The sequence below is a fragment of the Podarcis bocagei genome (assembly GCF_964188305.1).
Source record: "Podarcis bocagei genome assembly, chromosome: 2".
Classification (NCBI taxonomy): Eukaryota; Metazoa; Chordata; class Lepidosauria; order Squamata; family Lacertidae; genus Podarcis; species Podarcis bocagei.
Genome location: NC_138126.1, coordinates 88341027 through 88354981, shown reverse-complemented (window position 1 = coordinate 88354981; position 13955 = coordinate 88341027). Strand labels below are relative to the sequence as shown.

The following is a 13955-nucleotide window of genomic DNA, read 5'->3' as shown; positions in this document are numbered from 1 at the left end:
AGAGTAATCACACTGAAGCAGTGATCCCAAACAGTTACTTCGAAATTTAGATAGAATGGGGGAAAGAAAGCCTGCTTTTAAAGCTTGCCATTCAGTTTTTGTGCTTTCCCACCAGGTGGCACCATTTCACATAGCACACACTTATTTTAATTGCTGAATGCATACATGAGCTTTGAAAGTGCCCAAAGCTTCAAATTCATGGCATCTCCAGGCAGGTATGGGGGAGACTCCCTCCCTGAAACCCTGGAAAGCCACTGCTAGTCTAGACCATAGTGAGCTAGATGTTTGACTCAGTGTAAGGCTCTATGGTCCTCTGCTCTATGGTACAGTGCTGAGAGGGTTCTCTTCCTCCTCACAGAGTCTGCCCTGGGAGCTATCTCAGGGTTCCATTTTGCCTTCCACATGTTTGTTATTGCTGTTTTTAACCTCTGCATGAAATCACTGGTACAGTAGTCGTGACATATTTCTTACAGCATCATCCCTATCTTCTTTAAATCTGGGCGAAACGCGGATGTCCCTAAGTGGCAGCCATAACAATGCACTGGATGGTGGCAAATAAACAGAAAATTAATCTTGATAAGAAAGCTGATATTAGCAGGGTACTTGTTGGGCCAGTTAGCTGGAGAAATCTTGCTGGGGTTGCGCTTCACTGCAAAGATCAGGCTCACAGTTTGAAGGTTCTTCTGGACCCAGCAGTGAGCCTCAGTTCCCAAGCAGCAGCTGGACCCAGCGGGTGCCAGGGTCTTTTTCCAATGGCTCTGAGTCGGGGCAACCACCTACTGGCCTCATAGGTAAAAGTAAAGGTACTCCTGACTATTAGGTCCAGTTGCGGACAACTCTGGGGTTGCGGCACTCATCTCGCTCTACAGGCCGAGGGAGCCGGCATTTGTCCGCAGACAGCTTCCGGGTCATGTGGCCAGCAAGACTATGCTGCTTCTGGTGAAACCAGAGCAGCGCACGGAAATGCCGTTTACCTTCCCGCCGGAGCGGTACCTATTTATCTACGTGCACTTTGACATGCTTTCGAACTGCTAGGTGGGCAGGAGCTAGGACCAAGCAACGGGAACTCACCCCCTCGTGGGGATTCGAACCGCCGACCTCCTGATTGGCAAGCCCGAGAGGCTCAGTGGTTTAGACCACAGCGCCATGGCCTCATGGTTTCTGTCAAAGTGACTGAGATGATTTCTTAATGAGATGGCCAACAAATACCACTTCCTCCACAGACTGGCACTCTTGGCTGTGCCCCACTGGCGCTATCCCATGATGGCTGGCAGCAACCTGTCCCTGTGGCTGATCTCTGGCACCCTGTATTACCCCGCGGTGACAGGGGACCCGGTCCTGAACAGGGCAGTGCCCTACGGTGGTTCCCTCCTCATCCTCGGCTGGATCCCCTGACACGCCCAGCCCATCCTCAGTTGCACCTTCTCTCCCTGTGCTGGGGCTGCCACCCCTGCACCTCATTCCCCCTCTTAGGCTAGCAAGAAACCCTAGGAGAGAGAGCAGATCTACCAAATGTCAGAGTGGGATCTCTTGGGGGTCTTTGGCCCACTCTGAATGTGTTGTTATAAGAAAAAACTGCTCCTTTCCCCTTACCCAAGAGTCCTTAAGTGGGTCTCCTATCGGTAGGAGAATATAACATAAGCCAACCAGAGAATATTGATGGGCTGCTGCCCCACCAACCTCAGTGTGCCCTCAGCCAGCATCTGTCTGCCTACATTATTTCCTACTTACAACCAGTCAAGGGGATGGCACTGCTTCTCACTTTCCTCCTTAGTCCTCAGCAGGCAGGAAGATGGAGCCAAAATCCAGAATCGCTTGGCTCTGCTTGTCATTGGCTCTGGCTCCACCTACCGTTAGACTTGCTGCCCACTGCCCCACCAGTCCCAATGGGCACCGGCCACCACTATATACTGTACTTATATATTGTTATAAGAAAAACTGCTCCCTTTCCCTTTATGGGGTATTCCGGAGCCCATATAGAGTCCTTAAGTGGGTTCCCTATCGGTAGGAGAAAACAGGCCAACCAGAGTATATTGAGAAGCAAAGCAGCTAGTAAGCCTGATCTTTATTCAAGGAACTGTTGCAACAGGGTTCCCACTCCCCCCACACAGGAGGGAGGAGAACCCTGAACAATGGTCCGCAAGCCCTCATCTAGACTTTTGAAATTGCCCACCCTGTAGCCCAAGACCACTCCTTAAAACATCATACATACATCACAGAAGGAGGCGGTCTTGAGCAGAAATCCTGCCTGCCAGGATACCTGACAATGGTCACTGATTTCATTACCTGGGCAGTCTGGGCATTTTGGGTGTGGGTGTGGGTGTTGGTTAATACTTTAGTTCCTGAATCCAGGTTGCAGGGTCACCCTATTCATACACAAATATGTCCTTAAGACAGGATTTGCAAGCAACAAGGCAATGGGAAGGCTTTCCCATTTCCTTCTTCTTTGCAGAGAAATATTTGAGGTCAATTTGCGAGAGTCAAAATGGTTTCAGGATTGCTCTCCCACACTATTTCAGACTCCTGGTTTATATACCTTACTTATGTATGTGTTTGCTTTGTACATTTATGAACATTTAATTTATTTTTGAGACCTTTGAATTCTTATAACAGTGTCTTTCTTCCACGTCTTGCAATTCCCTAACTGCCAGATCCCTTTTTAAAAAAAGAAAGTCAAGATCCTTTTAAAAAATTGCTACCAAATTTGAGTTTGTGATGGAGGAAATGCGTCATCCTTGATGAAATGTCTGATCATTGGTTTCAATTGGTGTTTTTTAACTTAATAAATGAGAGTAATTAAACTTTTTTTAAAATCCCAAAAAAGAAAAAGAAAAACTTCGTCTATAACCGTATTTACTCAACTCTAATGCTCACCTTTTTTTGGCCAAATTACGTTGCGAAAATTAAGGTGTTAGATTTGATGGCACGTTTACATTTGCCAGCAAATACTTTTTTTGGTTTCAAGGTTCTGAAAACTGATGTGTGCATTAGATTTGATGGCGCATTAGACTCTAGTAAATACGGTATACCACTATGCCCTCTGCTGGAAATAGAGATACAGTATAGCTGTTGTCATTTATATTAGTGATTTGTAGACTGAACAGCTACAACACAAAATCTAACTTTCCAAGTAAGGTTTCCCAGTTCCCACCATCCATGTCTCATTTAAATTCTCAAAATGGCACAGCTGTTGGAGCAAATATATGTCTGACTGGGATTTTGCAGAAAGGTTAACTTCTCCCCAGTGTCACAAGCTGTTATAAAGGCTATAAATGAATTTTTAAAAATAAATTTTGCATTTCCACAGTACAAAGCATAGTGCTTTGACTTTCCAGAAAATACAGTAGGCCCATGAGAGGGGCACTATCTGGGCAAAACACATGCAGGCCATCAATTAAAAATTCTTTCTTTTCAAAAAAGATCATGCAGAAATGCTCTAATACTACACCCTTTTATTTACACAGCAGGCTGCTTTGGGTTCACTTGCTGAAAAAACCCAAACAGTGCTTACAAACGGTTCCCTGTCATCCTGGAAAATAGTTACAAGTGGGACCTGGGGGGGTTCTGTCCTGGGCCTTGTGTTGTTCAACATCTTTATAAATATCTCGGATGAAGGAATTGAGGGTCTGCTGGACAGATTTGCAGATGACACCAAGCTGGGAGGGGCAGCTAATACCACCAAAGATAGAATCATGATTCAATGGGACCTTAACATATAGGAGAACTGGACTAAAACGTAGCATTTATTAATTTTTAGGATTTAGGGCAGTCCTTCCTTCCACTTCTACTACTACTTCTTCTTTTTTCCTCCCACAATTGATAACACCACATTGCAGGGGGTTGAATCTTGAGTTCCCTTCCAGCACTGCAATTTTATGATTCTATGATCAATCAACATATACTGAACTAATGTTAAAGGGAGCCATACTTTTCTCTTGGGGTTCTTGCCAGTCTAAACAAAGTTCCATCAGGAGCTGCTCTAACAAATAAACTACGACATCAAAGAGCAACGAATGCTGATTCACTGCAACAGCATCCTTGCATGTTAATGCACCAAACACTGCTGTCACCATGTAGTGTGAAGAAGCATTTCCTTTTCTCAAACAGATGTCACTGTAAAGAGTAGGTTGGGCAGTAGAGCTACATAAAATAAGAACTGGTAACAGAGAAAGGAACATGAAATGGCATCATTGCATAGGGATTTATGACATGCATCCATGCTTGTAACATATGTGCAAACACACAGTTCCTTGAAACAGATAGATATCCATTAGCAGGAGGGAAAACAAGCATTGTTCAACTAGAGGAAGAAAAAGCAACATGGGCTTTGTAAAAATACATTTTGACCTACTGAGAGTAATAATTCACCTGAGTGTTTTAGCACTTGGCACATTGTATTTAGGTCTGTAAGCACATATTTATTCTGCTGTGCAAACTGCTGTTGTTTTGACACAGTTCTCCTTTTATCCTGACTTTTCTTGGCAGAAAAAGACCAGTCTGCTCCATTAAGACAGTTGTCTGCCCTGGATGACCCCTCCTTCGAGTGAATTACAGGGGTTAAGGGTAGTGAACCATTCAGAAGGGAGGAGAGGAAGTGTCTTTGGGAAGTGCAATCCAAACTAGAGGGGGAACAACAGAAGCTTTTATAGGCAGAGTAACTAACCCCAAAGCAGCAATCAAGGTTTGTCTTAGAAAGGCTTCGCTATCTACATGTAATTGCCATCCTTAAAGATGGTGCAATAAAGTGGGCTGGGGGAGACAGCATCCTCAAAACCTGCATTGCATCATAGTTGGAAGTGACATTTCACTTCTGAAAGATACTAAACCATACAATGGACTTGAAATGGACATGGAGCTGTATCTATGAAATAAAAACACCTGTGGGGTTAGAACAGCAAGTACCTGTGACTTGGGTTTCTGAGTTGTGTTCCTGTTTCTCCTGCTTGCTCATAAGATGAAACAGGGTAGACAAGATACAACAACAATAACAACTCAGTACTTAGAGTACTGCTCTGTTATTCTATTAATAGCACACTCCTATACAGTGGTACCTCGGGTTACAGACGCTTCAGGTTACACACTCCGCTAACCCAGAAATAGTGCTTCAGGTTAAGAACTTTGCTTCGGGATAAGAACAGAAATCGGGCTCCGGCGGCACAGCGGCAGCAGGAGGCCCCATTAGCTAAAGTGGTGCTTCAGGTTAAGAACAGTTTCAGGTTAAGAACGGACCTCCGGAACGAATTACGTACTTAACCCGAGGTACCACTGTATATGTTACTCACAAGCTAGCCCCTTTAAGTTCAATGGGACTTACTCGCAGGTATGTGTAGCTAAGATTGCATCCTGAGCGCAGTATTGTTGTGGAATAGAGCATCCATGTCATTTATGTGGTAGCACTTTTAAGCTCTACAAAACTGTTTCTTTTAGGATTCATATTAGCTTTCTGTGACGTATCTTTGCCTCATCAGAAGGATGTTGAATGCCATTTGCAGAAAGCCATATGGAAAACATCTGGACACTTTGGTAATCTCAGGATGAAGCAGGATGAATAAGCAGCTTTCAGCTGTTGTCTCTGCTAGCTCTGCGTCTTGGAGTGCTTCCACAAAGCATCTCCTGGTGGATTCAATACCGCTCACACATGCAGGTTTTGCAGTGTCCACTTGACATCTCCCTCCCACCCCCAATCTGGATTTACCATTTGAATGTTTGCTTTTCTAACGTATCACGCTTTCTGCAGAAACACCAAATCCAAATTGAAAGGAAAAATAATATTTTGATGAGGTTGACGTTGTGCATATGCTGAGCAAAACTTGTGTGCATGTACAGCACTAAGAGCCCACCATAAGAGGCCAAGTGGAAGGATCATTGGTTCCTCCATTAGTACTGTTTTGCCTTACAGGAATTATAAGTTATCAAGAGAGGAATGGTGGTGGAATCCTGCAAAATACCACAGAGAAGTCCTTGCCAGGGTGATTGTGGAGGGAGAACACTGAGCAAACTCACATTAGCTATCTCCTGGGATACCCTGTAAAAACTTCTCAAAGGCTAACCCAGGAACATCAGTCGCTACACATGTGACGCTAGCGCTTTATGGTCAATGCTGTCAATGACTCCTGCAAAATCTAGTAGGGACAACAGAGTACAACTTCCTTTGTCAACTTCTTGGCAAAGAGCAGCGACTGAGGCCAATTGCAATGTCAGTGCCGTACACTGAGTGAAAGCCTGATTGGAAAGGACTTCAGTCTTCTTCAGGCATTACAATTTAAGTGTTGGATGGTGACAGGAATGGCAACAGAGCTAGTGCACTTGCTCCCCTGCCCCTTTCATGTGTTTGGTTTACTCTAAATTGAAAATGCCTGGACAGGGCTTAGAAAGCTGACAGAATCCAGATGCGCCTGAAGATGCAGAGTGAGTGCTCATTCAACAACCTTTTCTAGAAATACAGTGGTACCTTGGGTTACAGACGCTTCAGGTTACATGCTGTTATGTACTGAAGTTCTCACCCTGGGTCAGCAGGGGGATACTGTCGATAGTTATGCAAATAAGGGATCAAAAGTGACGTTCAGTGATTGGATAGTTTTAGAAAATTGTTACAGTTACATTGTACTGGAGCTCTATATAAGCAAGCTGACTGAACCCTTCAGTTCAGTTCTGTCCTGGCCTGTGAATAAACAAGAGCTGTTTGAAGAATCGCTGTGTCGTCTGATATGTTCACCTGCAACTTAACACATACGCTTCAGGTTACAGACTCCGCTAACCCAGAAATAGTGCTTCAGGTTAAGAACTTTGCTTCAGGATGAGAACAGAAATCGTGCTCCGGCGGCGCGGCAGCAGGAGGAGGCCCCATTAGCTAAAGTGGTGCTTCAGGTTAAGAACAGTTTCAGGTTAAGTACAGACCTCCGGAACAAATTAAGTACTTAACCCGAGGTACCACTGTAGTAGGTTAGAGATAGGTCAGTAAGCGGCCAGGCTCTGTGCAAGAGGGAGCTCCTGGGTGCGAGTGTCAGAGTGACTGAGATCAGCCTGCTACATCTCCCATCAGCCAGGTCTACAGTGGACAAGTGGAAAGCAAAACACTGTGTGGAATATTCTGAGCCAGGCCTAGAAAGGCATTTGCATACCAATAGAGTTGGATGTGTATCTAAGTCACCTGCTGTCTGTGCACACCAGTGGTTAGGGGGCTGGGGGCACAAACTGCAAAGAAGTAAGGCCCTCTAAAGATAGAATAAAATGGCAGAGTCTTGTACAGTAGTTCTTAAAATGCTACTGTGGTACGGTATTGAGCGTATTGAGCGACCTAAAAATCTATATGAGCACAGTATTGCTCATATTGAAAAGTATTGAGCGACCTAAAAATCTATATGAGCACAGTGGTGGAAAACAGTTTTACAGAGGTACACCCATTTGCTCTGCGCCGAGTGCACTTCCACTGCCAGTTTGTGACTCTGTGCAGACATGGCATTAGCCGTAAGCCGCGTTAGCCACATTAATCTTAAGAAGTACTGCATTTTGATGTGTTTTTCCCCAAAACAGCTTTGATTCAATTTGAAAACATAAGCCACATGAAAACATCCATGCCTGCACTCGAAGGCCGCAGGGAAAAGACTGAGCCAGCTAGGCAGCCTTGAAAGTTGAAGCAGAAGGAATCAGTGTCTTCAAAAAGACTCCAGAGTGTCTTTCCAATACCATCTATCAAGGCGTTTAAGTTTCACACACAATTCTTTTGCCTAGTCCCCCTACCTTTCAAGGCCGCTTCAATTAGCAGATGTTACCCAGCTATATATAATAATAGACTATTTTCTTGCCATAAATTATCTGTCCTTCTAAAGATGGCAAAAACTCCCTGAGAATCCTAAAGCCTTCTCTCATAAATAGTTGAATATGGGTAAGATTACAGTGGAGATTAAATTCCCATCTATATGCATGAGAAAATAAAAGTGTAAAGAGATAATCAAGTCATAAAATAATAACCTTGATAACAAAGAGGAGGAGAGATAACTGCCATTTCTTATTTATGACAGAACAAGAATGTACAGCCCTTTAGTGAAAAGAACCTTACTCAAGCCTTTTCCACTTCTGTTAATCTTTAACAATTACAGTGGTACCTCAGGTTACATACGCTTCAGGTTACAGACTCCGCTAACCCAGAAATATTACCTCGGGTTAAGAACTTTGCTTCAGGATGAGAACAGAAATTGTGCAGCGGCTGCGTAGTGGCAGCAGGAGGCCCCATTAGCTAAAGTGGTGCTTCAGGTTAAGAACAATTTCAGGTTAAGAATGAATTAAGTTCTTAACCCGAGGTACCACTGTATATGAAATGTTCCATGTTCTCATTAAGGATGATTAATGAAACCCAAAGAAGTCTACATTCTTTTCTCATGGAGTTTTAACAGCATATTTTGAAGACTCCTTCTGACTATTTTGAGCTGGTAGCTAGTTGCACAAGTCTTTCACACATCTGAACTGAAATTTAGAAGTCAGGCAAATGGCGCTACGAGGCAGTGGCTTTCAGACTGCGACCTGAGGAACACTGGGGTTCCTAGGTTTGAAATTATCAGAGGCTTCTCAGTGTGAAGACCAGTGCTGGTAGAAAAGGCCAACCCTACCATTAGTCAGAAGGAAGCCGCCATCTTGGGCAGCAACTGTAGAAGCAGCAGCTCTTGACTGTACTGTTTGGTGGAAAAGCAGAGTTGTGTAATACAAACTGACCTGCAGCCTCCTAACTAATCTCTTGCCTTCAGGTGCGGTACAGGATACTTTCCCAGTGCCTGCATTGAAATAAGATTCAGTTGCCATGGCTTCTGTACATGGAATGATGGAGAAGTGGAATGCTGTAATACGATTTCTGCAGAGCGAGTCGAGCCATACATAAACATGAGAGCCCAGATGCACCGCCACCTGGTTCCCTGCAGTTCTGTAGCTTTTCTTCACCTGCTGGATGAGATGAAGTTTTTCAAGGCCGTTGGCATTATTGCTAGAAAAGCAAGGTTGCAAGTTCAGCACAAACCGGGAAAGAGCACGCTTCGAGTTCATTCACCTCCTCTGTCAGCTCTTGGAAGTGGGAGTTTAATCTTCCTACATGGCCAGCTCACTTTGTGTCCTTTTCCACAGTGAAAAAGCCAAATTGAGAAGTGCAAGGGGAGAGATTGATATTGAAAATGAGTATGTGTGTAATGCATTTGTGTGTGGGTGTGTTTTGGTCCTCTTCATTGGGCATCTTGGGCCTCAACCACTTTCACTAAAAGGAATTCAGCTATGGCGGGGAGGGGAGATTGTTTCCCACCTTCCTATAGAGGCCTATAGAGACACACCCCCACACCTATGAAAGAAGCTGCATTCTTGTCTTTTGTTGGGATAGCACCCACTATGGGCCTCTCGCTTCATCTTATCAGGTTAGTAAAGCATGCCAAGAGCTCGCTGGCCTTCAGCAGCAGACGGAGGGCTGGCATCAAAGCCAGGAGAACAATAAATTTTCCTGACCCAGACAAGTCTTCATGTAGCAGATAGCAAAAATAGCAACATTTTGTATGAACTTTGCTTAAAGATACCTGTTGCCATAGCAATTAGGAGCAGGTTGTTCTGACCAATGAAATAGGTTTCAGGGGCCCACAAGCTGTCCATGCATTCAGTTATCCCATCATATTACTGGAAAGGATCGTGTATGAGGTGATCACGCACGTAATTGTTATACAAGTGTCTTGAATGTTGTCTTTGGGGTCCAGAATTTGGAAAACTCCTCTGGATCATTTATTCTTGCTGCAGCCTGCAACAAATATGAACCTTTTCCACGACTCGGCTGTCTTTATTTGGCTAAAGTGGACCGGTATATTAACCAGACCCCCTTTGTAGGGTAACAATATATCTATATCTATATCTATATCTATATATCTATCTAATCTATATCTATATCTATTTCATCTATCTATCACCCTGAACTTACTTTGGAAAAAGTCTTTGGTAAAGAGAGACATGCCAGAATTGGAATAGGGCCTTTCGTAAGGGTCAATGACACCAGTGTTAAGTGATTCATACAAAATTACCCTCCTGTTGTAAAAAAACAAACTTCCTCATTAGATGGTATGATGGAGAAGTGCACTGCATTTAGGGTGGATAACCTGAGCTAAGAAAGCTTTATAAGGCAGGGGTTTTCAGTCCCCGAACCTACCAAGCCAAACCACAAACACCCTCCTCTGCAAGCCTCCTTCCTGTGCCACAGACTACAGCATGGCTTTCTCCGGCAAATACGAAGTGGAAAGTGAGGAAAACTATGAGAGTTTTATGAAGCGCATGGGTATGTATCTATTAAGACTTTTCGTTTGCTGCACTCAGATCAGTATTCCCCAACTGGCTGCCCTGCAGTTGTTTTGGATTTTAGCTTCCATCAGTTCTCCTGGTGGCACAGCCAGTAGTCAGAGGCAATGGGAGATGCAATCCAAATCATTTGGAGGTTATGGAAAGCTGACATAGAGAATTGCTTGGATTGTCAGCTGCTGGTTTCAGAAAAGAGAGCCTCAATGATGGCATCTTCAGTTGGGATCTCCTGGTGAAACTCTGCAGTCTTTCAGAGTTACACAGCATTATTTGGCAAGCAGAATAAAAACCACTGCATTATGGCAGATTGCCGTGCAGTGGTATTCTGCTTGATAGAATGACATTGCAACTCAGATTCCTGCATTCTTTTATTAATCTTTTGGTTTTTATATCACTCTTTTTGTGTTTGTATTTTTGTACGCCTCTTAGAAAATCTGTATACCACAGCAATTTAGAAATGCTTTTAAACAAATACATTGGAGGTGGTTTACATTAACGTTGTCTTTTCATTGGGCTAGGTTTTCCTGCCGACACAATTGAAAAAGGGAAAAATTTCAAGATTGTTACTGAAGTGGTACAGAATGGAGATGAATTCACCTGGTCCCAGATTTACCCAAGCGGGCATTCCATGACTAATAAGTTTGTTATTGGCAAGGAATCCGAAATGGAGACAATGGGTGGTAAAAAATTCAAGGTAAATGATTGTAGCTACTGCTTTCAAAGGACTAGCCGGGATTCAAAGTGGTGTGGCTGCATTGGCACACCAGCAACACTTTATTGAAATGAAATCCTTAATTGTATTCAGCCAAGGCGGCAACTAATGTATGTAAATCTGTTGCAGACAACTGTTAAAATGGAAGGTGGAAAAGTGGTTGCTGACTTCCCCAATTATCATCATACTGCAGAGATTGCTGGGGGCAAACTAGTTGAGGTAATTTCCTAAAAACTTTCCTTGAAGATCAAATGTGTGATGCCCTCCCCCCCAATTTTGTAAAATGGTGTTTACAGCCTTAAAGCAAAATGTTAGCCGAAGAATGGACGGAAGGCATGATGATTTTAATGGCCACCAATACCCACGTACGTACTGGGTACGTGAATTGATCAATTCAAAATACAAAATAATTCTAAAACTAACTCACTACTATGAAGCATTTGAAAGTATAACAGGGGAGGAGGAAACACAATACTTTGCAAGCAGTGTTGCAGAGACACACTAGGTTGAAATTGTTGTTCAATAGTGTCCTCTAGAAGAAAAAAAAAACTCTTTGGGCTACATTAATGATTTTTTTAAATTGTGAATTGGAAGTTTCCTCTTTTGTGTCTCCCCTCCTCCCTTAAATTCATGGCACAGTACTCCTGAATCATTAGCAACTGTATAGAAGGGAATTCACAAAGCATTCCAGGATGTTAACAGCTATATTTTCAATCCCAGCTTCCAGCTTCATTAGCAATGTTTGCTTTATCCTTTACTGCAGATTTCTACAATTGGCGATGAAACTTTCAAAAGAATCAGCAAGAGACTGGTCTAAGAAGCCGTTGGAGGAGGAATAATTGTGGCCTTACTGATAATTGAAAAGTGAGCAATAAAAAACCCCAATATAAAGTAACGAACTTAAGAACTTTGTTTATTTCTGCATTTGTTTATTGATTGGAAACAAGTGCAATAGGCAGAATGGGTCTAAATATACAGCAACTTCCTATGTTCCTACTTTGCTAGAATTTTAAACTTTCCAACAGTGCATAGCGTAGGGCCAATTGCCACTTTCACCTGATAGCATTACGTGTCTTATTTTTTATAATGTGTTAAAGAAGATATTATTTATAATTCTATGACATGCAAAGCAACTCTCAGTGTTGCTATCCAGGGCAACACCACCAAACAGGGCACATTTCCACACTGGGTAATGGTTGCAACCTCAAGAAAAAAGTAGTATGTTGATACCCTATGATCCAGCCTTCCATGTGATGCAAAACCTCCCTCAATTATTGCAAGGACAACTACATATTTTTGTTACTGGGCTCCTGGCTCCTTGGAGCACTCACAAATGTTTGCATTTTGCATGTGCTGAATTTATTTGGCTTGTTTCTTCCCAAATGGCAAACACAATTCCTTGAACAAGAGATAAGCTCATTAGTTAGAAGGATCAGGCAACAATATTCTACTGTTCTTTAAGCTCTCAGGGAGGAAAAAACAAGAGAACACATGTTCAAATGCTGCGCTCTCCATTACAGGGAAGCCATGTGTTGGGGCTCGATCTTGCCCAGTCACTTAGCAACCAGGCCCGAGCATGTGTTCCAAAGTCAGAGCTCACAATGCACAAATCCTTTAAGGCTCCTGCTTGCTGACTGATGGGAGATGATGCCACATTTCCATCTGAAATCAAGGGTTGAACTTTCATCCCCCCCAAACTTAAGCACAGATGTTTGCTCTGCTGCACCTTTACACAGCTGCTACCCCTCCTCCCACCCACACCAATTTACCCTTCCTTGGAAATGGCACTGAATTTCAGACAAGAAATAAGTACCTTTGTCTGGCTCTCACTGTCTAGACACCATCCAGCCAAAGGGAAGCTTCCTAATGAGTACAATAGAAAAACAGTCTGCAGAAGGGCACCGAGACAAATTTATTCAGAATTTGAGGCCAACTGAGCCAAAAAGACTAAGGTTTAAGGCACACTTTATTTAATTTGGATCTACTATCTCTACTGCCTGGCATTATAAAGAAACCGAGGATGAAAATATTATTTGAACTTCTTTTCCTAGGACTTCACCAATTCAATACGAGTAACTTGAAAGCCAAAAAGGAGTTTGGTTAGCATTTGCCTAGAAGCCTTCAACTTCTATGCCAGAAAAAGTCAGCAGTGATATTTTCTCTATTGGAAAGAAGGTCCCATCTTTTTACATCAAGTATCCACTCTGATGATGATAATAATTTATTTATTTATACCCCGCTCATCAGCTGGATTTCCCCAGCCACTCTGGGTGGCTCCCAACTGAATATTAAAAACGCAATACAGCATTAAACATTAAAAACTTCCCCAAACAATGGTATTCGCAACTCACTTCAGCATTAATTTTAGAATGGGTGGTTTAAAAATAAATACTTCACATCACTAGATTTTCTTATGTGTAGCTATTCATTCAGTTAAAAATATCTCAGAGTCCCATTTCTGAGTCTTTAAACAGTGCATTTTATATTTGTGTGCATGCAATAAAAGATGGCCAGCATGTGATAATTCATCATGTATCATCACACTTTCAAATCGCATTTGCAACTTTGCAAGGTAGACAATTGCAATATTAAGAGTAACTGATTTTAAAATCCATGACAGCCGAGTGTCCCAAGATACTGAATTATGTTCAACTTCCAAGTGTCCATCGCTCTAGAAGTCACACAGCTTTGAATTTAGTTTGTCACAAGCCACCGAGAAAGCAGTTGCTCATTCAGGGGCTCTTTTTAGACATAGCACAGAAGAGGGCTTAGAGCCAAACAGCTTGCAAATGGAAGGCAAGAGAAGAGTAGTGTATTCCCTGCTTCCTGCTCTGCCACAAGCCCACTTTGGGGAACCCCAAATCCTCTGGAGTTACATTTTCAGGGACACAGAGGGGATGATCAACAAGTGCCACTCCAAGTGCCTTCTGCA

At 43.0% G+C, this 13955-nt stretch overlaps 1 protein-coding gene across 1 annotated transcript; it reads left to right on the top strand.

Annotated features, from left to right (window-relative positions):
• The first annotated feature begins 9947 nt into the window (after positions 1-9947).
• Positions 9948-11923, top strand: FABP6 (fatty acid binding protein 6). Its single transcript, XM_081184765.1, has 4 exons — positions 9948-10291; positions 10830-11005; positions 11153-11242; positions 11787-11923. The coding sequence occupies exons 1-4, from the start codon at positions 10225-10227 to the stop codon at positions 11838-11840; spliced, it is 387 nt and encodes a 128-aa protein (XP_081040891.1). The 5' UTR covers positions 9948-10224; the 3' UTR covers positions 11841-11923.
• The last annotated feature ends 2032 nt before the right edge of the window (positions 11924-13955 follow it).